Source organism: Diadema antillarum, unplaced genomic scaffold (assembly GCF_040938485.1).
Source record: "Diadema antillarum isolate AM-2024a unplaced genomic scaffold, OU_Dant_1.0 seq00001820_RagTag, whole genome shotgun sequence".
NCBI lineage: Eukaryota > Metazoa > Echinodermata > Echinoidea > Diadematoida > Diadematidae > Diadema > Diadema antillarum.
The window spans coordinates 213,182-236,943 of record NW_027272495.1 but is presented as its reverse complement, the minus strand read 5'-3'; the positions used below and the strand labels follow the sequence as shown (position 1 = coordinate 236,943).

Genomic DNA, 23,762 nt, shown 5'->3' with positions numbered 1-23,762 from the left:
TCTGTCGGTTTTGCCTTTTTAGTCTAATTCCACATGCTTATAAGTAATCTCTTGTAAATAGAGCAATATTTGCCAATAGAAATGGATAATCAAAATCACAAATGAATTACGTGAACCATTTTTCAGCTATCCCAACGAATCCGACTTCAGAGCGCTGTAATTAATTATGGCGGCCATAACTGGGAGGCTTCCAAAGAAGAACAAAAGTACAGTACTTTCAATGGGTTATGCAATGGGCCAGACTCCCTGTGCGTTGCTACGTCAGGACATGAATTATTTTTTGTTAGGCATACTTGAAGTCCCTAGTTAAACAGTACCCAAACCGACTTTTGGTCTGTACATGCCTATGTTTGTGTAATGCCTACTCACTTTGTTACTTGATGCGTGAGAGTAATAATCTTGCAATAGACCGTTTCTGTATTTTAGTACAACTTATTAATGTTTCTTTTCCTACAGCTGAGTAACGAAGCACTTCATTCACGTGTTCCCTCCCATTAAGTTCATATAGGCAGGAAATCACTTAGTTATTGCTAAGTAGGGCAAGTCCCGGCAAACTTTGTGGTTAAGGGCAACTTTTGTGAACAAAGCATACATAAAATCTGAATGCATTACAGAACTGGTCTATTGCACATAGGTGATAAGAAAGAAATCAAAGGAAAACATAGCAATACGGTGCGCGAATTTACTTGTCCTTGAAAAAATCAAAGGGGAAATAACAAACCGTAACCAGTCGTATATGTTCAGCATGAATTAGTATTGATTGTACTGAATTATTCATGGGCCGATGGAGAAATACCATATAAGGTAGCGATTCCCGCATCTGTTTGTCGCTATCCGACTTGTCGGATCAGAAATTACGAGCGCATAATACTTGGCAAGATCAAAAGTACCAAGATTTCACGAGATCACATGGTTATGAATTTGTTCATGTTTGTCTGGAGTGATTATGACTATTACTTTTATGAAAAAGAAATGCAGATATAAAATCAATCAATCAATCAATTAAGTCGGTCTTGCCTTTTTTACTTTTTTAAGTGTAATACCACATCTTGTGTAAGTTTATGTGTATCTTCAATTAACATTAGAAATGAACCAATAAGGTTATAGCATTTTACAGTTTGAGCATGCTCTCATTAAGCGAGATATACCCTGGAATATACCTACATGTACCTGGGAATTCTACTCTCTAAAAAAAAAAAAAAAAAAACGAGTGAAAATATTCTCTCTTGTGTGGAGTGAATAGTGAAAAGGAGTGAATACAAAAAAGAGTCAAATTAGAGTGAAATTGGAGTGAATTTTGAGTGAAAATGTTCATTTTCATTCATTTTGGAGTGACCTCAGGGATCACTCGAAGATTTTGGAGTAATCCCTGACGTCACTCTAAAACGAGTGAAAATGAACATTTTCACTCAAAATTCACTCCAATTTCACTCTAATTTCACTCTTTTTTTGTATTCACTCCTTTAAGAGTGAATGTTTTTTTAGAGAGTACAATTACATTTTAAAGGTTGGATGTTCATTAGATCTCACCGTATTATGAAAGCCAACTTGATTACCTATGCACACACTACGATAGTATATTGAACTACAGCCAAACCTGTCTATAGTGGCCACCCAAGGGAGGCGAAAAAAAAAAAATAAGAGGCCGTTTTAGACATGTGGCCGTGGTCCGAGACAGGTTTTAACATGGCTTTTCGGGGGGGGGGGGTCATCCAGTGACCGCATACTGTGGGTTAACGCTAAAAACAGATGGCCGCTAAGGCAGGTTTGATCAAGGAAATTTTATAGTTGGAGTTCCAACTGGCTGTATACTACATGTATTCAAACAGTTTTCAGATTTCTATTGTTGTACAAAAGAATTCCACAGGTGCACTTGTGCCTTTGATGATCGATGTTCGACGCCGCCGTCTTGCTGAGCAATCTGGAGATTCATTTTGAACGTTATCATACTGTTGGCCATATTTTGCTTATCTATTCATTAAATTAATGATAAAGCATGTAAAACAAAAGTCAATCCCGTACAGAAATTTGTGCAAAACTGTAAATCAGAGCTACATCATGTGAAAATATTTTAAAAAGTACCATCCTGGAAAGCTGGTTTTATCACTTTTCCGCTTAATGTCCACAAATGAAACTAATATGGAATAATCTTCAAGTATAATTCTTTATGATATATAATCAGATAAGTGCCCGGGTATGCCCAGTCGAGTAATTTTCATCTTTATTTCAGCATTTTTTGCTTAATTTCTATTCGCGCATCTTCGTGTCTGTAATAATAATGATAATAAAAACAAATTCTTATATTGCCCATTTCAGACTTCAAAAGAATTTCAATGCGCTTTACAAACAAACCACATACCTTTTATAAGAAGGGATAGCGAAAAGCAATTACCATCACAAAGACATATCTTCCTTTGAAAGTGGCTGGTGATTATGCAATGAGACACGAGTCAATTGTCTTCCTATCTGCGCGGCAGATCCTGTTTGGCACATGCTTCAAATATTTTTGAGCGGCGGCTTCGAACATCTAGCGAAGGAAATAGGACGGTTGTGACTCCATTCTCTTGTACCTCTGTCCTTGGTTTGACTTTATGCAGCCACCTGATGACATTGTATATCGCTCTTTGCATTCTTATAGTTTATTCTCGTTCCCCATGTGTATTTTATTCGCAGAAAAATTATCACATTCACAGTTACACACTTAACGCCGGAGGATATACAAAGTATATTAGGTGTTACAAAAAAGTTTTCCACTTCTGATCCTTAATAGTTCAAAAAATATATAGATAAAACTGACATAGATATGAGCAATAGCCGAATAGTGTACAATTTTGTTGGAGGTAATCTAAAAATGAAAGAATAACTCAGTTTCATCAAATTCAAGATTTATTTTTAAGTTCACAGGGTTCAGAATTTGCTCTATTTTCAACCCTCTGTGCAAAACTTTCACTTTGTACAGAGATCAATTGGTGTCTATGGGAGTGTGAGGTTAACATCCAGCCAATGGTCCTGAACAATGATGGCCAGGGTTTGAATGTTCTGTTAAAATACATATTCATAAGAAATTTCACTATCACAGCTAGTCTTTATTCATCCTGAAATGTGACTGTTAATGTATGCAAGCACAATACGTCATGAAAACATGTGCTTACTTTTTCATGTCCAGGCATTTTACCCTTTACCATGAATTCAGACTAGCAGTGCCCGAGGTCACGAAGTAGTTATAAAGCACTCATGTGCCTTAGAGCAAGAGACCAGAAGCCTAGTCAGCAGAGCTCTGAAAAGGTGGTATTCGTGGCATTCATGTATATTGTTCAGAGTCATTGTAAGCACACACTCACATACACATAATGGGTTCCTGTGTAAAGTTTCATTTTGTACAGAGGGTTAAATTTTGACCAAAACCTGGAACTTAGCTTTAAAATTAATCGTGGATTTAATGAAACTGATTCATGCTTTCATACTCAAATCACCGCCAACTACATTGTACACTATTCAGCTAGTACTCTTGAATATCAATGACAGTGTTATCTGATATATACATTGTAGTTTTCGAACTCTTATAACCATAAGGATCAAAAGTGTGATCGTTTTTGTTTTGTTTTTTGTAACACCCAAAATTCACATACCAGAATTTAGAACTGCCTCCGCAACGCCATGCCATGAAAAACAGACATTTTCGAGTTTATACTCACGCAAAATGTACAACAGCTTTAGATGATTGTGGCAAAGCTAGTGCTCTGTATTCCTGCGGGTTCATCTCTCATACTGAATCCCTCATACGATCTGGCCAACACCCAAACATTGCGCAATAGCTCGGTGAAAGGGGATTCCCCATTCACTTTACCATTGTTATCCAGTGATCGATTTCCACGAAACGATTTCCACGATTTCCATATTAGGCCATGGGGTGAGCTGGTTTTTTCGCTTGTTTCGTTCCGACAACTGCGGCACTAAAATTTCTCCACAACTACGTGTAAACAAATAACCAAAAAGGCTACAGGAAAAAGTTCGACACAAACCCTCCTGCAGTATTTTGGTAATTTAGGGGGAAACAGTGAACTTTTTTGTCACTGAGGAGCTGAATATGTACACTTTGCCGTGTACGATATTCATTCGCGAACGATCATGTGATGTATGCTATCCAATCCGAATCGAGAATTATTGTTTACGAGTCAAAATGGCCGCCCCCTGTGAGCCTGTCGACGCGTCTACGTCGTCTGCTCAGCCGAAACTTATTATGCGTTATTATGCATGTAACAGCGATGAAGTTTGAAAATTTCACGGCTATGACAAACCTAAGATAGACGAAACCTATTTTGTGTGCCAAAGAGTGGATCAAATTGAGTAGGGGAGACCGTGAAATCGCAGACCAGAACGAAGTGATTCAGCTGCTCAGGGGGACTGACTGCAACCTACGTAATAGGATAATTTACAGGTTAGTTTACGTGCGTACAGTCGAGTCGTAGCAGTCGACACTGCAGTGCAGTCTCACTCATAATGTTAATGACCATGATGACTACAAGTACAATTGTACAACGTTTAATAGCTATGTTATGAACGTTGCTTGTGTATGTTATAATGGGCGCTAATGCAGTAGCTTAGCCGTTAGCGTGTCTGTTACTTAGATAAATTATCTTGAATTTCACCTTGGCATGGCATAGCGCCGTTATAATGTCGCCTAGAGATGTGATTTTACATGTTGTTCTATGTACAGCCCAGGTTAGGTTGATGTAGCTGATCGGTGATATTGTTTTGTAAAAGTCTTGACACACAGGACTGGACTGAAAAAGGTCTAAACTGCATGTAAATTTATATTTTCATAATCATGGCCATGGAGTATTAATATTAAAAATCCATCCTGTTTCTCTCACCCCGAAATTGGCGAATCCTCCCTCAAAACACACATTTAGCATCTCATTAAATTAACTTATTAATATTTGATATACATAGATCTAAAAGACCAACAATGACAATAACATAATTACAACAATTAAACTCCCTAAAACATATGATTACCATTATGTTGTGCCAAACTATAAAGCAGTGGGTGGTGGTGATAGTGAAAGGCCAAGGATTACTAGTATTAATGATGATAAGGCAGTTGTATTCATAATTATGATGATTGATATTGCATGTGATCAGGTGCTGAAAGCTGTAGATGTAATTTAAAATCGGTAATTGCACTGCAAGTACAAGTTGAAGTAGTTGATGATGACAATGATCATGAGGCGTTAATGATTACCTGGCATAGAACTAGGGCCTGTGTATTGGTAATTACAAGATTCAAATATTGGCAGTCAATAGTCTACCGTACATTTAATGATATATTGAGTGTAATGTTCAACCCCTCCCTCTAGCATTTAGCCTTTTTTCCCCCTAACAAAATCCAACGGCTAATCATTGCTGTTCATTTCTCCATTGTATTAAATAGGATTCCATGAAACGTGCTACAAGAGGTTTATAGATAGCAAACGCCTGAATCTCGCTAGGAAACGAAAGCTGAAGGAGGAGCCTGGTCCGTCAGCAGGAGCATCTGTTTCCTCCCCCAAGACGCTCACATCAAGATCAAGATTTTCTTCTGGAAGCTCTTCAGGTTCTGCTGTGTTGCCTGTGAAATGCATCATTTGCAACAGAGTCAACCTGCTCATTACTTGCCAAGGGAAATAGGTTAATATGATTGATATTGAAGCATGAAAACATTGTCATGTTACTATAAGTTGTCCTTGATAAAATGGAGCAATATATAGGCCTATACACCACTGAAACATTCACACACATACACAAAGAACTTCAGTGCAAAGTTCAGAAACAACAGAATGTACTGTACATGCACCAATGCTTTGGTCAATGTGATTAATATTCAAGAATTGACATCTTACCAAAGTTGTGCATGATAAAATGTCTTTGTAATACATATTGCTTCCTGTATTTTGAATGCCAATGTTTATGCAACATGTTTTGACTCCTTGCCTCAGTATGTGATTGTTCGCCCTTTAGCAAACATTTCTGCCCACTATTATGATTTGATTAGGGTTGAATTATTCTAAGAACAAAGATGTTTTCCTAAGTGTGTTTTTTTTTCATAAAACTGAATGACTACGATTAAAATTTTTTTCTCCCACTCTGGGGAAAAAAATATGTAACTATTATTAATACTGAAACAGAATGTTCATGTAGAAAGGTCAGTACAATGTAGGTGTGAGTACAAAATCAGTTTGCTAAAACTAATACACACCAGCCAAATGAAAATTGTGCATAAGTTGAGTCAGGTTTGCACAGATCCTCTGATATTGGATGTTAATTGCAATGTTATCATAATTTTTAATGCCAAACCTGTTTTATTCTCTCCAAGATTTTCAGGTACACATTGCCTCCAATGCGCAGAATCTAACAGTTTTCACTCATGAATGGGTAAACTATAATTTTGCCTTTATTTTATATATTGGCATTTTCAAAACTTTTACATCCTTTCAAGGATATTTGGACCATGGAATGTTCCAGGAAATTTATTAAAACTAGAAAATTTGACTGATTATCATTTTGAGCTATCTTACATGAAAGGAGGTAGTGTCCCACCATGTTGTAACCTAATGATAGCAATGAAAACTTCAGGAAATTTTATGAAGATTAAATTTTCTAGTGCTAAAGTAATGTATAATATTTCATGAACAATGTGATTGCTATGTGATCTAAGTATATCAAAGCTTCTTAAGAAGAAGAAGAAGAAGAAAAGAAAAACATGTTTACTGATAAACAATATGATCTGTTTAATAGTAATGTCTCATGTGTGTAAATGAGTTTGTATGTGTGCGTGTGAGTGTATAATCATATGTCAGCGTTTTTATGCACCTGTGTATGTGTAATGCACTGATCAGTACATGTATTATATCATTGTGTGTGTTCATGTTTATGATAATCTTTTTTATGATGCTGATGTGATAAATGGCCAAGGCATGTAGAATAATATTTTAATACACTTGGGTATATTGAATCTTCATAACTATGTGTGTGCGTATGTGTGTGTGCATGTGAGGGTGTGTGTGTGTGTACAATAAGATTCTCCCACATGCACGCGGACACACACACAAACAAACACTGATTTTTTTTTCTTTTGTTTTGCCTTGAATGATTAGTCATTTGATTAATAACATGTCTTTGAACAGAATATAAGGCATTTGCCTTGACCTCTGACGGTCAGTTAGTGCTCTCTCTCATATGGTCTTGAACCACTTTGCTCTTGTCCTCCTTTGCATAGCCAGCATCAGGAAAAGCTGAAATATGAGATATAATGCAACTATTAAACCAAAACTTCACTTTTTTTTTCTAGGTACATGGCTAAAAGCAGTGCTTTACAAATGTGTATATGCATTTCAGCTTAGAAACACTATGGGAACTGTATACTGCGGCTAGCAGCCCCATACGCATAACTGCGGCCAGCAGCCCCATACGCATAGCGTCATGGGGCTGTGAACTGTAGCATACAGGATCATGACGGATATTTTATCGCGGACAAATATCAACTTAAAATCGGGAAAAAATCTTCAATTTGAAGACTTATTGATAAATTTGAAGTATTGATAACAGAGTTCGTGCAAGGTTTGATTCTGCAAATAGTTCCTTTCTGTTCAAATTGATGACTAAATGTGACTCGGTCGAGAGGAAACTGGGAGAGCTACACTGAATTGACGGCCAGCGCATGCACACACAGACATCTAATATCCAGTCAATGGATACGAAATTTGTGCGCAGTGATGTGTGCGCCTGCGCTGACCGTCAATTCAGCGTAGCTCTCCCAGATTCCTCTCGACCTAGTCATATTAAGTCATCAAATCGAACAGAAAATGACTATATGTAGAACCAAACCTTGCACGAACCCTGTTGTCAATATTTCAACCTTACTTGTAAGTCTTCAAATTGAAGAATTTTTGTTCGATTTAAGGTTGACATTTGTCCGCGATACTTCCCTGTCATGATCCTAAATGCTACAATCCGCAGCCCCATTACGATATGTGTATTGGGCTGCTGGTCGCAGTTTATAAAATATGGATTTTCGCAAAAACTGCAGGATATTTCGAGGAGAACTTTTTACAGTATATTTAGGATGTATACAAAACATCACATTTCCGCGTTCAGAAAGTAGTGCCAGTGTTGCTGGAACGAAACCCATTTTCTAAGCCTCTTTTTCAGCTTCACCCCATGGCCTATATTTCGTGGGGAATGTATACAAAAAAAAAGAAATCAAAAGAAAAGAAAAGAATTGTCCATGGTACCACAGAGATAGAAGAGGTTCGTAGATAACGGTCCACACCCAAGGTAACCGGTGATCAAAGTTAAATGCCGCAGCGCTTATGTCATCGAGAGAGACAGGGAAAAAAGGTAATATAGGGCCTACTTGCATGGTAGAAGTTTTTTCAAATAATTGGACACGCACACACACACAAAGGAAATTATGGCATTTCAAAGTCATACATTTCTTTAAAACTTACAAATCGTTTGCAAAAATAGGCGATAGATTTCATCAACTCACATCTCTCCTAGCAACTGGTTTGATAAACACTCTTATAATAACGTTTTCGTTCTGTAATTCAGTCGCTATATACACGTGTACAATGAGAAATTTGAACCACAGCAAAATTTTCATTTCAGGCGCAGAATGTCGGTTCTCCTGAATATTAAATTTCACAAAGGAAAATTGGCGAAGATTCGTGTGCCTGTCAACTAGAGACTTTTCAGGGTTGACATCTGGGCCCCGTTTCATAAAAGATATCAGGATGTCAACTCTTGCTGGAATGGCAACTTTTAGAGTTTTGAATGGGTCAGAATTTTGACCACCTAATCACAGGCTTATGGAAGGAAAGCTTGCAAATTACCCCCTAAATGAAGGAAGAATGCAGAGGTGAAGGGTATCCACAATTTTAGCAATGGTATGGACAGGAATATCTGTAGGGACTCTCTCTTGAAGGATATACCAGAGAAGATCTACTTCCCGGCGAAAAAGAAGGCCAACCCGGCATACTTGCAACAAAACATGCACAGTAAGCACATTCGGGAGAATCGGGACAATCATCAAGGGGCTGCACTGCCCCATATTACGGTATTTTTCGTGGGCCAAGTTAACCTAATCCTATATTCCCCTTCCCTATTTCAGGACCGTGCAGAGGGGAAAGATCTGAAAACTACCCCTTATCAAGACTATTTCGGAGAACAACTCCCAGAAGATCCCCTATGTCAACGATTTCCGGGATATTTCCCCGAATCGAGCCCCGAAAAAATATTCCCCTTTTCCTGAAGAATCGGGAACGCGCATGCGGTACATCATTATGACCACCTGAGTTTTTGTTTTTGTTTTTGTTTTTTTGTTTTTTGTGTGTGTGTGGGGGGGGGGGGAGGGGGTAGGCCTCCAACACTACAGTTTCGTGAAGACATGTCAAGTCAATTCAATTCAATTCAATTCAATTTATTTGTTCAATTCCACCAAGAAAACAAAGTACAGAAAATTGTAATACCTCAGTATTGGGTGAAGACAAGAAATCAATGATTACACAAACATGACAGATAGCTAAAAAGAGTTAACATATACTAGTACATGAGGTGGAAAAGATAGGAGTCCTGCTGAGAAGCAAAGCTTGTAAATTGCAGAAACTCCTATTTACAAATACAAAAAAAAAAAAAACACCAGATACTCAAGACTGGAAAATTCAGGCTGAAAACTATGTACAATATATACATACAATATGCGAAAATGAAATGATAATTGTGGGGGGGGGAGAAAGCACACTAACGGATGTTAAAAGAAAAAAAAATGTATTTTAAAACAGAATACGGGATTGAATAATGGGAAGAAAAAAAAATAACTTGGACTTGAACACACAGTTACAGGGACAAGAGTAAAGAGGGTGAAAATAAAGGCAATGACTTACAAGATATCCAGTGCTTAACTAAGATGTAGCTCAGCATTAATCAATGAAAAAAAAATGTCAACCAATAAAGCAGATTATATCAAAAAGCCTACATATATCTGATTATTCATAAAGATGTGAATTTAACACTCAGCCCTATTTAAAGATTACAATTTATGGAACTTTATCAAGAGTGGAAACACATGTATGTATTCCCCAGGGGTGTATCCAGGATTTTTTCTGGGGGGGGGGGGGGGTCGTAACCAAAATTTTTGGACCTTTACCTTTGCGAGGGAGCGGAGCGACCGAGCGGGGGGAGGGTGTGGGAGGGGGGTGTCCCCCCTTCCACAGTAGGGAGTTTTTGAATTCTATATCTTAAAATGGGGCAATTTGGTGCATACAAAAGTGACTTTTTCGGCATGGCAGTGCAGCTTAGAAATAAGGTAAATTATGGCATACTAAAACTAAGTTACGAAATTTACGAGGTCTTTGACAATTTGCTGGAACACCACCTGGTCACTTTTTTTTTCCTGTTGTAGGCCTATATAGAGTAAAAAGCCCTCAAAAAAAATGTCTTTTACAAAAAGTGGACCTCTTGAAAATTTGGGGGGGTCGTACGACCCTCCCGACCCCCCCCCCCCCCTTGCATACACCCATGTTCCCTCTGACAAATTTCAGTGTAAAAAATAAAAAAAAATATACAGGTTCAAATTTCAATACACAGAAGGTCTAAATATTTGACACAAGTTGTATGTCACACAAATCTTTTGTACAGTAGGACCTCAGTAAACAACAATTTGAAAAAGGTCCCAATTGCTATTCATAAAACAGACTCACATTATGCACAAAAATGTATATTTATAACTATGCAAGTTATTTCATCTGAAGTACAGTAATACAAAAAAAAACTTACAATTCAAAAACTTAAAAAAAAAAAACTTACAAACTTAAAATTCTGAAACTCCCTCATTTGATGTGCAATTGTGATTAGGCCTAAACCTCTCCCATTTTATTTCTCGGGGGGGGGGGGGGGTGGGATAATACTCTTTTTATCAGATTGGTTTTTTTTTTCCCCTAGCCTAAAGGCCTAGAGGGATTTTCATCAAGTTAAGAATCAGGAAATTTGCATCAGGAAATTTGCATCACGCATCCCCCACGGTCGAAGTCATACTATATACACAACTGTATAGGGCCTACATGTTACAGGGGCCGCGGGAGAGCTGAGGGACCGGGAGGGGTCAAGGTCAATGGTTCCCTCCCCACCCCCACCCCTCCTCGCCTTTCCCGCTCTTGCGGGACAACTCACCACAGTCTAAGGACGGAACCGTTTCATTGGGTGTTAATCCATTTTATTTTTTTTTTTAGAGCAAAGGGGTGGGGGCCTTGTGAAATGCTGTGCAGTGCGTATAGGGTCCTACTTCACGTTTAATCACATTTTAGTAATCACAACCTCGATGCATTGTATGACATACTATAATCGATATGTATTTTGAAGCAACATTCATTCTTCACAGTGAAAAGGGATCATAACGTTTGTTCCATGCAAGTCTGAAAGCCACAGGCTCCAGGCCGCAGGCACGCGTGGTCGCATGTAGCAAAGAAAAAAATGATAATGATAATAAATAAAGATAAAAATTTAAAAAAAATGCTGATATCATGGCCTTTAGCAAAAAACAAAAAAACAAACAAAAGCAAAAAACAACAACAACAACACATAATAATTATTCATGAAAGCACCGCTGAATGCTAGGAGTCCGATATTATAAAGACATAACCAAACATACTCGTCTTAATAAAATTGTCAAGAAAATCTTGCGAATTTCAGTTTCTTTTTTTACTTACCCTGCAGTCTACAACCAGTTCAGCATTTTCACTCAATACAGGTCATGCTGCTATGCACTTTTGGTTAGTGCTGTCACAAGATGGCGTCGTGCCGTCGACGTGTTAACTCATCATGACAATGAGTAAGGCCAAAAAAAAAAATTGTTGCATTGGCGTAACATGAGATTTTCAAATAGGGTCGGTCGGGCGGATTTTTTTTTTTTTTTTTTTTTTTTTTTTTTGCTACCTGCATTTTACGTGTAAAACTCGTGCTCAGCTCAGTAAGCAGTTACAACTGCTGCACCGAATGTGCTGTGTTCATCTATTCTACAAATCATTTATGAGGCCGATATTACTGGAATTATACCCCTTCAAAGAATTTAAAGATGTTGAAATCCCTATCCTGAATGTTTTCACTTCCTATTTTACTATTTTGACTTAGATAAGATAGATGCAAATTGACCCATATGTACGATCTTTTCATCGCACACGGCGATCTCTATTACAGTCCCACATATACAGATTCGTGTAAGTTCTCCACACAAGAAACCTATGGCAAAACTGTGCACAATACATCGCAGTCTGAATGCTACGTACACACTGAATAAATCTTGTTAAGAGTACGTGTCCGTGTTGGAAACAGATGACGTACTGATCAAGGAAGGCTTATGCGAGGCGCTAGATCTCTCCCTCATACATCCGATATCCCCAGAGCCGTTTCCACTTCCGGGTTTGTGCGATCGCGATCGCAATCAACAAGATATTTGATATCGATAGCAAAAAAAAAATTATAAAAAAACACGGGGTCGGCGGAATTTTTAGGGTCGGGCGGGTTACGCCAATGCAACATTTTTTTTTTTTTTTGGCCTAATCAGCCATCGCACATCACATTAATACTCAATAATAGGTATGGATATGGATACGCGGTTTACGAGTAGTTGCTGGGCGCGCACGGGCACCGAAGCAGCACGCGTACGATCGCGATAGGTGGCTTAGCGCGCGTAAAATACGCAACGTACTACAGTACTAGCATTTGAAAAGTATTGCTCTGTATGTGTATGTGTGTGTGTGTGTGTGTGTGTGTTGTGTTGTGTGTTCAACTAGTTTTTCACAGCACATAAACCAGAGGGATCCATGGGTGATTCCATTTTATTAATTTGTATGTAGAGTAGAAATTAATATTTTCAGTTGGATAGCACGTAGAAAGGGGAGAAATCGATTACAATGTACAGTATTGAGTTTTAAAATGAACAGTACCAAAATGTCACATACTGAAACACTTTCAAATCCTATTCATATTCAGGCATTTTAACTTTTGACTCTTTGTTGTTTTCTCTCATTTCTTTGTGCTGTTGCAGTGTTTTGGAACACTATTGGCATAAATCCAAATTGTGCACTGGTCACATAACAGTGCATGCATCGCATGCTCAGTCGACAGTGGAGGTGGTTAGCCTTTGGACAAGGCCTCGCGCGCTGCTTGCCTCTCAGGAGTGTCTCTTAACCTCTCAGCAGTGTCTGAAGTGTCTGAAAATAGACTAACGCAGTGTACATTTACTTATTTGCCCCAACCGTATAACAGCAGACACATAGCGCGTATAAAAATAATTGCAAAAAGTTATTTTTTATTTATCATATGTAAAGTAATTATATTATAAAGATAAAGGTGTAAATATTCATATTTGAATGACACGCCTCAAATACAAAAACAACAACATACAGCAGTGATCGCTGAAGGGCTCCCACGGGTAAATAATTCCCCATAGAGACGTGTGTTGATTAATTCAAATTTCAAAAAATTCTGTAAAATAGCTGGGAGAAATGAGGTGTTTCATCTTCACTAACCTGAATAAGTGAGATATACCCTTTCATCCATCAAATTTCCACTACCAGGGTGGGTTCTTCTGCTCTAATTCTGTCCAGGGGTCCGCAAAAAATCAGACTACGAGTTCTTGTCACTCAAAAAATCTCCTATTTTCCGAACACGTACCCAATGAAATACAATGTATAGTCCCCTCAATTTCCATCAGAGAAGCATTCATCTTCCAACCAAAATGAAGTTTGTAAAGGAATTCATAATCAATGTCTACAGCTATTCATTTTTTTTGCCAAACTACATCATTGATTTTTAATTGATCTTTTCTGCATTTATTTTGGTATCTTAGGTACGAATTTGTGAAGGGGTCTGGGACAGTCCATTTTATTTACAGGTGCGAGCCCTGAACTGGGCCCCTCCGACCGTGTTCGCTGCTGTATCGCAATTAGTCTCGATTCAGACACACAGGGGATATAAGCCCAGAACGCATTGGCTAAAGGCTAAGGTAGACTGTGCCCTGCATTCTTGCACCTACAAGATACATCAAACGCTCTTTGGTTATTGTATATTGTACAGTGTATTTTGTTTGTTGAAGAGAAAAGAGCGTTGGTACGTGTCCATACATAGGCCCTAACCAAGCTCTATGTGTCTCTATCAACATCCATGAGCAACGAGAAGTTATAGTTATGCGAAGACAGTATAGTACGTAAGTACGGCCTACATTTTGGAAAGTCTCTGACAAATTATGATAGCGGAATCATATGTACAGTGTATTCGTACTCACCGATGCTCTGACTGGTTACATACAGACATCATGTTTGGATCCTGTTATGCGGTTGTTGCAGTACCAATGTACAGGAATGTACAGTACTTTGCACGGCTCGATCTCACGCAACGGGAGGTTCGTCTGCACAAATCTAAACATGACTTGTAAAGGAACGATCACCTCAAAGCTCGGGGAAGCAGCCAGTGAGACAATATACAAACTCTCTGTGGCTACTGCACTTCATAATTATGCTGTGTTTCCCTCTTATCCTATGAGCTGTCTGCACAAGTCTCGGACAACTTCAGGCTTGGGTCTCAATACTTCAAACCACCGAGAGTTGGCACTGCATAAAGCGGAAGTTTAGTGGTTCCCATTTGGGTATACGGTACATGATTGCAATATGCAGCCCGCGATCATGGACTCTGGACCATGGAATGGTTGAATTCTCATGAGGAAACAAACACACTCTTTAAAAAAACCACCCAAAACATCCCCCCCCCCAAAAAAAAAGTACATATTATGTCAACTTTTCAAGTATATCGGATTTTATTTCCCGACACGGGTGACTTGCCACGATGATTCATCGCTCGAGAATACATGTCATATTGTGTATAATAATACGTATATACCAAAACATAAAACTACAACTTGCCATTTGCATGTCACCATGTTGTTGTTTTTTTTATCTGATACAGCGCTGTATCTCTTGGTCTGCCTATAGTGAATGCTAGTAGATGCTCGTGTCCTGAGCGAAGTAATACAGTTTCCGTACAACTTGTACATATATCGTATACTATTATGGATCTCATAATCGGCCAGCACGAGCGCACTCCTGAGTCCTATATTTTGAGGGCTTGTACAGTGGCATTAACTGATGAGTGAGTATCCTAGCTACCAAGGAGGTACGATCGAGGTGCCTCCATTCATTGGGACTACGACAGTGCACTTAATATGGCGCCCCTGTGTTCAACTCCCTCGTATTGTCAATTCCTATTTGGGGTAGAAATGTGAACACGTGTATCTATCAGACAAAGCCTCAAATAACAGGCCTACGTATCATGTAAACTGAAACGGAAATTAATGTTTGGGGCAGCACAGTGTCATACAGTTGGCCAACGAATAACAGCACACGGTGGCATCCCATCCCCCCCCCCCCCAGTTGGGGGTGGGGGGGGGGGGGTGGGATGGGGAGAGGTTGGTGCAGCGAGTATAATCCGAAGAGATTTTTCTCCACACAAACTGTAGCCAAGTGCGGATGCATAGGGTCGATGATATACACACAATTTTCATTTACTATCATAATTATGGGAATTGTTACAATAAAAGTAATGGTATTTTGAATTCTCACTGCTCGCAAGTTTATAGCCATTCGTGGCTATCGTAAAACAGAGTTCGCCGAAATGATAACATGTGATATACGTAGTCGTCCTTTTAAGTTCACTCCTCTCGTTAATGATACGTCCAATCTACTTGTGTAAATAAATTAAGCAAACACAAACACACACATAATATCATATAGGCGTCTATATGCTTTTCCAGTGGTTGAATGGTTTATGCTTTTAGGGTCTACATTTATTTCTGATTTCACGTACATGTATAAACAAAATGGATACATTAAAGGGATCGTATAGTTTTGGTTGAGATTTAATTTCAGGTTTCTAACATTTTTTTTGGGGGGGTGAGATAATGAGAAAGCTCTTATGAAATATGAAAGACCATGTAATTCCATGAGGAATTCAACGTTTATTTGATGAAAATTGATTTTGAAATGGCTGAGATATCCAAAATAGAGCGATTCTAATAAAGTGTGGGACCAACGTTTTATTACGATCGCTTTGTTTTACTTTGTTATAGAATGTTTCAGTCACTCCACACCCGATTTTCATCTAACAAACTTTGGATTCCTCTTAAAATGGTGCTCTGTACTATTTTGTAAGTGTTTTCTCGGTATCTCGCAAAAAGTTAAAAACCCAATTCTCATATCCACCAATACTGTACCATCCCTTTAAAGTTTTGATTAGATCACTTGTAATAATCAACACAGTAATGCCATTGTAAGCAAACCAATTACAAGCAGAGATTAGGCTACCAGTTTTAAAGTATACTAAGCAGATACAACCTATGAACAGATACAACCTTAAAATATTATATAACATCAAAATAATGTATATATGTGACATGATATTTTCTTTTGGGGGAACGAAAACAAATTTTATAGTAATTCAGTTAATCAAATCTTACTAATTTTAGTGGGAGAAACCTGGGAGTGCATGGGAGTATAGAGTATAGACCGATTCTGTGACGCACTATGTGTATTTTTGGCATGGGCAGCGCCATTAACGAGGTGTCTTAGCCGACCCCCCCCCCCCTTCCCTCTCCCCCACCCCCTTCCGCGCGCGGAATGAAAAACTGATGCATGGTCGTTTTAGCCAATAGGCGTCTCGTACTGAGTGCACAAACGCTTGCTTAGTGCGCGAACCTTTGTTACAAGTGCGTGATAAACATGTTGCCCGGGGGGTGGGGGAGAGGAGGGGGGTCGGCTAGGACACCCCCAAATGAGCTCATGGCTGCGCCCAGTGCCACAAATTGTCTGCTGCCCTCAACGAACCCGAATCGGTCTATAGGTATAGACCGATTCTGTGACGCGCTATGTGTATTTTTGGCATGGGCAGCGCCATTAACGAGGTGTCTAAGCCGACCCCCCCCCCTCTCCCCCACCCCCTTCCGCGCGCGGAATGAAAAACTGATGCATGGTCGTTTTAGCCAATAGGCGTCTCGTACTGAGTGCGCGAATGCTTGCTTAGTGCGCGAACCTTTGTTACATGTGCGCGATAAACATGTTGCCCGTGGGGTGGGGGAGAGGGGGGGGGGGGTCGGCTAAGACACCTCAAAATGAGCTTATGGCTGCGCCCAGTGCCACGAATTGTCTGCTGCCCTCAACGAACCCGAATCGGTCTATACTGTATACTTTGGAAGAAAAAGAAGGAGAGAGAACAAGGAGGTATAGACTGAGAGAATATGAAACTACAACACAAAACATACAAACGCACGCACGGGTATAATATTAGGTGTTACAAAAAACATTTCCCACTTTTGATCATTCATAGTTCAAAACTATTCACCCGATAAAACTGTCATTGATATGAGTAATAGATGAATAGTGTACAATTTTGTTGGAGGTGATTTGAATGTGAAAGCATAAATCAGTTTCATTAAATCTAAGATTGATTTTGAAGTAAGGTTTCAGATTTTGGTCAAATTTTAACCCTCTGTACAAAAATTGAACTTTGCACAGGAACCAATGATGTGTATGTGAGTGTGTGCTGACAATGGCCCTGAACAATGGACATGGCGTCAGTCTCGCGCTCCCAGGCATATGAATGCTTAATCAAAAATTCATGTGGATTGCCCTGGGCACTGCTAGTCTGAATTCATGCACGGTAAAGGGTAAAATGCATGCTCATGGAAAAAGTAAGCACATGTTTCCATGTGCTTGCAAACACCACATTTCATTCCAGCTGGCAATCATTTTCAAAGTTTGCTTCACATATCACTAAATTTGGGATATAAATAAGCATAAATGATCTAAAGTTCTTCATTTTAATACAACTGTCTTCTAATAGTCTGACAAATTTGTCGCTTTTTCGATAAAAAGAGATCATTTTTGGTAAAGTGTTCAGCAGCATTTTTCACTTGGGCGATTTGTTTCACAGTATAATATTTTATCTAAGGCTCCATATACACAAGTATACTCTAATTGATTTTCTTTGCTTCCTGTCACCATGTTTACGACAGAACACAAGGTATTCATTGTAATTTCGTTTTTCAGAAGTAGGGAGAGCACTGTCGCGACTCACAACGACAGTATCGGCAGGCGTTTGACTTTACACAGATACTGCCTGAGGCTGAATAAAGACTAGTTGTGATAGTGGAATTTCTCATGAAGCATTCAAACCCTGGCCATTGTTCAGAACCATTGTCAGGGTGTTAACCACACACTCCCATACACACCCATTGACCCCTGTGCAAAGTGAAAGTTTTGTACAGAGAGATGAAAATAGAGCAAAATCTGGAACCTAACTGTGAAATTATTCATGGATTTCATGAAACTGATTTATGCATAAATATTTAAATCACCTCCAACAAAATTGTACACTATTCAGCTATCACTCATATCAATGACAGTGTTATCTGATATATAGTTTTTGAATTATTAAGAATCAAAAGTGGGAAATGTCTTTTTTGAAACACTTAGTACTATTACGTGCATGCATGGGACCATCGCAAATTCGTTGCAACTGTGTTATGCCAAGATTGATGGTTTCGTAAAAGAATAGCACACTTTTTAAAAAGTAAAATAAAGAATTGTTTTTTCCTATCACGTGCACTGTTTTATAGGCGAGGGATTGGCTCCGAGGAGGAGAGGTGGCTTACGTTGCAATTTGTGTGAATTAATTCAGCCTGAATAATAAAACAAAAGGACATTTTCCCTGAATGTGGCGCTGATCTGTTTATCCACAGACGGTATAGAGATTGGATCATGCGGGCTTCGTCATGTCATCAGTAATTCAGTATCGATCATTGGTTTAGATGTTTCATACCTTCATTACAAACATTTCTACCGGAGGTCATGCAACCTATAGGAGAAACATATTCCACCCGTCCAGTCTCTCAATAATCTCGTTAAGTCTGTCGCTATCAAGTACACATGTCGCGATACCATCAGCAGAGCAAGACATCACTTTAAGACGCCATGAGAAAAGTCACACAAAGGCAACTCAATCGACCACGTGACATTCTTGCATACATGCCTCTTGCTCTCAGACTGGATTCACGCGAGACATAAATGTCTTCATGTCAAAAACAAAAGAGAGAATTAAAAAGCCTATTTTAAGTCGCAAAGATTTGTTCGAGGAGAAACTGAAGTTATCATCGCACCATTGAGTACTTTGTTTGTCAGGCACATGCTGGTTTGCACAGCGCCATAGCTGCGGCGTGTTTTCTTCTCAGCATGCTATTGTCACATTAAACCTTCCTGTCGCTTCGTGGAATGCCAATGTTGGTAACATATCTATTTTGCTATAATGTTTCATTATAGGAAAACAATAACATCAACGACTACAAAATAGATGATGTGGCATCAAAACCTGTAGCCACTGAGTTTGGAGTTCCACAGGGATCGGTGGGTGGCCCACTCCTCTTCGATCGCTCTATCTTCAGCCCATTAGTCATATCATTCGGAAGCTCAATGTTCATTATCACTGATATGCTGATGACATTCAATAATTGCTTGTTTCCTTCCCGACATCTGAAACTATGACAGCAACAGTATTAAAACAACTCGTAACCTGTGTTGATGAAATCAAAGGTTGGATGAGTAAAAATCGACTAAAGCTGAACGACAATAAAACAGTTATTGGTACTTGGGTCAAGATAAATGCTGACAAAGGCTAACATGAGGAAGTGTCATTTGAGAATTAGTAAGAGTGTTAACTCTTTTGAAAAGGCACGCAATCTTGGTGTTGTTTTTGATAGTGCCATGTCTTTCAAATATCATGTTGTGTACGTATCACAATCTGCAAGATTCCAGTTACGTAATCTTGGTTTCATCCGGAAATATCTCACTAAAACAGCAGCCGAACAGCTTATGGCACATGCCCTTATTTCTTCTCGTATATAGATTATTGTAATTCTTTCTTTTTTGGTATGTCACAACAACAAATCAACACTCTACAACGTCTTCAAAACTCTGCTGCAAGATTACTGACCTATATAGTAGGAAAACTATTCACATTACACTAGTGTTACGTTCTCTCTATTGGCTTCCTGTTGAAAAGTGAATTACATTTGTATTTTCGAAATTGCTCTTTTTGTTTATCATTATGGTTCACTCAACTGCACCAGAGTATCTCCAGAATTCTTTATATTGTTATAACCCTCCTCGCGGACTTCGATCATCTAGTTCTTTTACATTTCAGATATAGTACCTAAAGTTAAGCATTCTTGGGGAACTCGTTCTATCTCCCACATTGGACCATGAGTTTGGAAAGATATCCCTGTTACTATTCGCCAGTCATCCTCAGTGGAATCATTTAAAACATCTCTAAAAACACATCTGTTTCATATGCTGTAGGGAAAAAAGTGAAGATGTCATATATTTCCGTTTCTTCTTCTTCTTTCTGTCTGTCTTTCTTTCTTTCTTTTCCTAACCTTAGAGACTAAAAGCGCCATGAGTATCTTTTTGATGGATTGTTGCGCTACAGAAGTACCACACTATTATCATTGTTATTATTTTAATACAGATCAAATCGCGTGAGCTGTGTGTCACTTCGTATGGTTTATGTGTGTGTACGAGAGTGTATTCAACGTCGTCACTGTGGCGTGTAAGAGAAAATGGTGTGATGGTCTGAAGAATAATTATACTTGATTTGATTATTTCCATCAATATAATGATAACAGGGTACAAGATCTCTTAATTTCGTTGGGTTTTATTTCCTCAAAGATTTTGTCTTTGTCTTTGTTGTTGTATCACAGAATATAATCTGCCCCTAACCGATGATAACATTAGAGTATATTGACAGAAATGATATTGGGCCCCAAGCATTTATGTATTATTATTCTTTGGAAAGATCAAACTCAGAATTATACCCTCTATATAGGTTAGGAAAATTGAACTACACAACTCTTTTCCGATTTTTTTTTCAAACTGCACTGGTGCGTTCCTCTATTTCTGCATTCACTGAATCCACATCGAATTAGCCATAGAGATAGAGCCTCTACCAGGAATGTTATGGGTCATGTTTACCTCTGGGAACAGTGATTTAAAAAATGTTCAAGATATCACATTTGATGCATATGTGTAGGTCTGTTGTATCACAAAACATCCTACCATATGACATTTTCGTAATAAAGCCTAAAATATGAGGAGATATCAGTATTTTTCTTATTAAATCCTAACTGTAGACGGTTTAGTCTGGAAACATCTTTATTATAACTATTGTTCACATTTTGTGTATTTAACAATACTTAACATTGATTATATGGATTCAAATTTTTACAGTGGTTGTTTCTACCGCGCGCAGAATCACATTTTAGAACTATTTTAAAGCACTAATGCTGCGGTTTTTGTTTCATCTGCAAATGGTAAATTGTGCCTTTAAAGTCACTCTTCCACAACAGCAAGCTTAGTTTACTCACGTGAAACGTGTATAAGATGCTTGTAAAGACCATCATAGTAAAGTACATTGTTATGTATTTCTCTGCCTGCTCAATCATGTCTCCATATCCTTTCTTTTCACATCTATTCTGCAGTTGTTCGAAATGCCATGGACAAGCTCCACGCCCGATGTTTCGCTGACTCCGGACTTCCCAGCAGTTCATAGCAATGGGACTTTCAACTCCGAAGGAGCGTCCCTGTCGACGAAAATAGCTGCGCTCTCTCTCCTCCCGATCGTCATCATTTGCGGTCTGCTCGGAAACTGTCTTGTATGTCGCGCCGTCTTCCGTTACCAGAAGCTGCGATGTGTGGCGAACAGCTTCATCGTGTCACTGGCTGTGTCAGACATGGCCGTGTGTGGCATAATTATGCCTTTCGCTGCTTACCAAGAGTTGGCGAATGGCAAACACTGGCGTCTTGGTCCTTTCCTCTGTAACCTATGGGTTGCCCTGGATGTCTTGTTGTGCACGGCGTCAACATGGAACATGTGCGCCATCGCCCTAGACCGATGTATGGCCATCACCAATCCTGTCTGGTATGTCAATAGACGAACGCCTCTCATGGCAACCATCGCAATCTGTGGAACCTGGGGACTTTCATTGGTCCTTAGCGTCATGGTTCTCTTCCTAATGGGGGAAAATTTCGGCGGAAGCAAGGATTACGCTTGCCAAGTCTCGCCACGCCCTGTCATTGCAGTCGTGTCAGCTTCTGTGACTTTCTATATTCCCTGCTTGATTGTGGTGGCGCTGTACCTGAAAATATTCATCGCTGCCAGACGACACTTGCGCGGGAAATCTATCAGAGCTGCGCTCTCTTCCCTGCATTCCAACGTGCACAAAAGACGGAGCTCAGCAAACAATCCCAACAAGTCGAGTGGTTCGGACACAAACGGAAAAATGCAAGCCGACAGGTTGGCCCAATTTCCTGAAGATGCAAACGATAAAAACGTCGCAGGTCCTGACATTGCCCTTGAACTGCAAGCGTCAAGCCCCGAAGGTACACCAGCAACACCTAACAATGGCTGCCAAGGACCAAGAAGCACTTTCGGTTCACCCTGTTTGTCAGCAAACGTCTCAATACAGACCCCTTTTAACTTGAACGTTCCCGATCTCGATCCCAGAGATCGATCATCTGTCGCTGACACGTCAGAACGAAACGATGTCGCCTCGTCCGACGCGACGAAAATTGCTTTGTCACCAAGGTCCTCCAACAGAAGTGGACAGAGCGGCAGGGCGAGGTTTAAACGTATCTCTTTTTCGAGAGAGCGACGGACGGCTGCCGTGTTGGCCGTCGTCATTGGGGTCTTCATCTGCTGCTGGTTGCCCTTCTTTATTGTTTACATCATCGTGGGCGTCTGCCCGTATTGCCACGTCACAGATGTGACATTTCAAGTGCTAACATGGTTAGGATGGTGCAACTCGATTCTAAATCCACTCATCTACACCATCTTTAATATTGACTTTCGATGTGCCTTCCGGAAAATCTTATTGGAAGGACCGTGCTAGTTCGCGAAAACAAGAACAGGCCTACTGTACTCTAACTGTCTAAGCACAGAGACGCTCATAACGTACACAAGCCGTGGCAAATGGCAGATATCAAACATTATTGATGGATCAACGTCGTGATTGAAATGTTTCCGGTAGTCAACGTCAACCACGTGACATTTCCCCGACATATCATAACAGAATCTTTGTTTATACGCCACTGTCCTCAGACAATGATAATTAGGCACACTACACTAAAGTCTTGTTAGAAGACGAGCGTCTGTGGTGATAGACCTATATGAGATACGACATGTGGGCCGAGAGGCGTTTCATTAGCTGTAGAAAAAAAAAATACAGGTAAAAAGTCAACTATTGACTGTTGTGTGATCATGATTACACAATACATTTAGAATGAGAACTACTGGGTTGTCCTCGAATTCCATTCCGAAATGATGTGCCTTATATACGATATCTAAATTCATCATGCTCCAGTAATATTATTGAGTTTGCCTTGTCTTTTTTTTTTCCTTTCCCTTTTATGAAGCACTTTATTATCGATTTTATTATCCTCAACCGATATCAAATAACACGCGAATTGGTCTCATAAAATGTTTCACTTTGCTTCACTTCGGCTTTATTCGTCAAGAACTGTATATAATATTTCTTTTCACATAATTATCCAGAAAATTTGGAAGCAATACTTTGTTGTTGTTGTTGTTGTTTCCTAGGGGCTGTTGGACTTTCGCCCTTCCAAAATTTG

At 39.3% G+C, this 23,762-nt stretch overlaps 1 protein-coding gene across 1 annotated transcript; it reads left to right on the top strand.

The window, feature by feature from the left end:
- Positions 1 to 21,622: 21,622 nt before the first annotated feature.
- On the top strand, positions 21,623 to 23,023 carry LOC139712557 (probable G-protein coupled receptor No18). The gene has a single exon (XM_071624369.1). It carries the CDS (start codon positions 21,623 to 21,625, stop codon positions 23,021 to 23,023), a length of 1,401 nt encoding a protein of 466 aa, XP_071480470.1.
- Positions 23,024 to 23,762: the final 739 nt, after the last annotated feature.

Bases quoted from the DNA above. Each gene is read 5' to 3' on its own strand.
- LOC139712557 (XM_071624369.1), top strand. From the start codon at position 21,623: ATGCCATGGACAAGCTCCACGCCCGATGTTTCGCTGACTCCGGACTTC.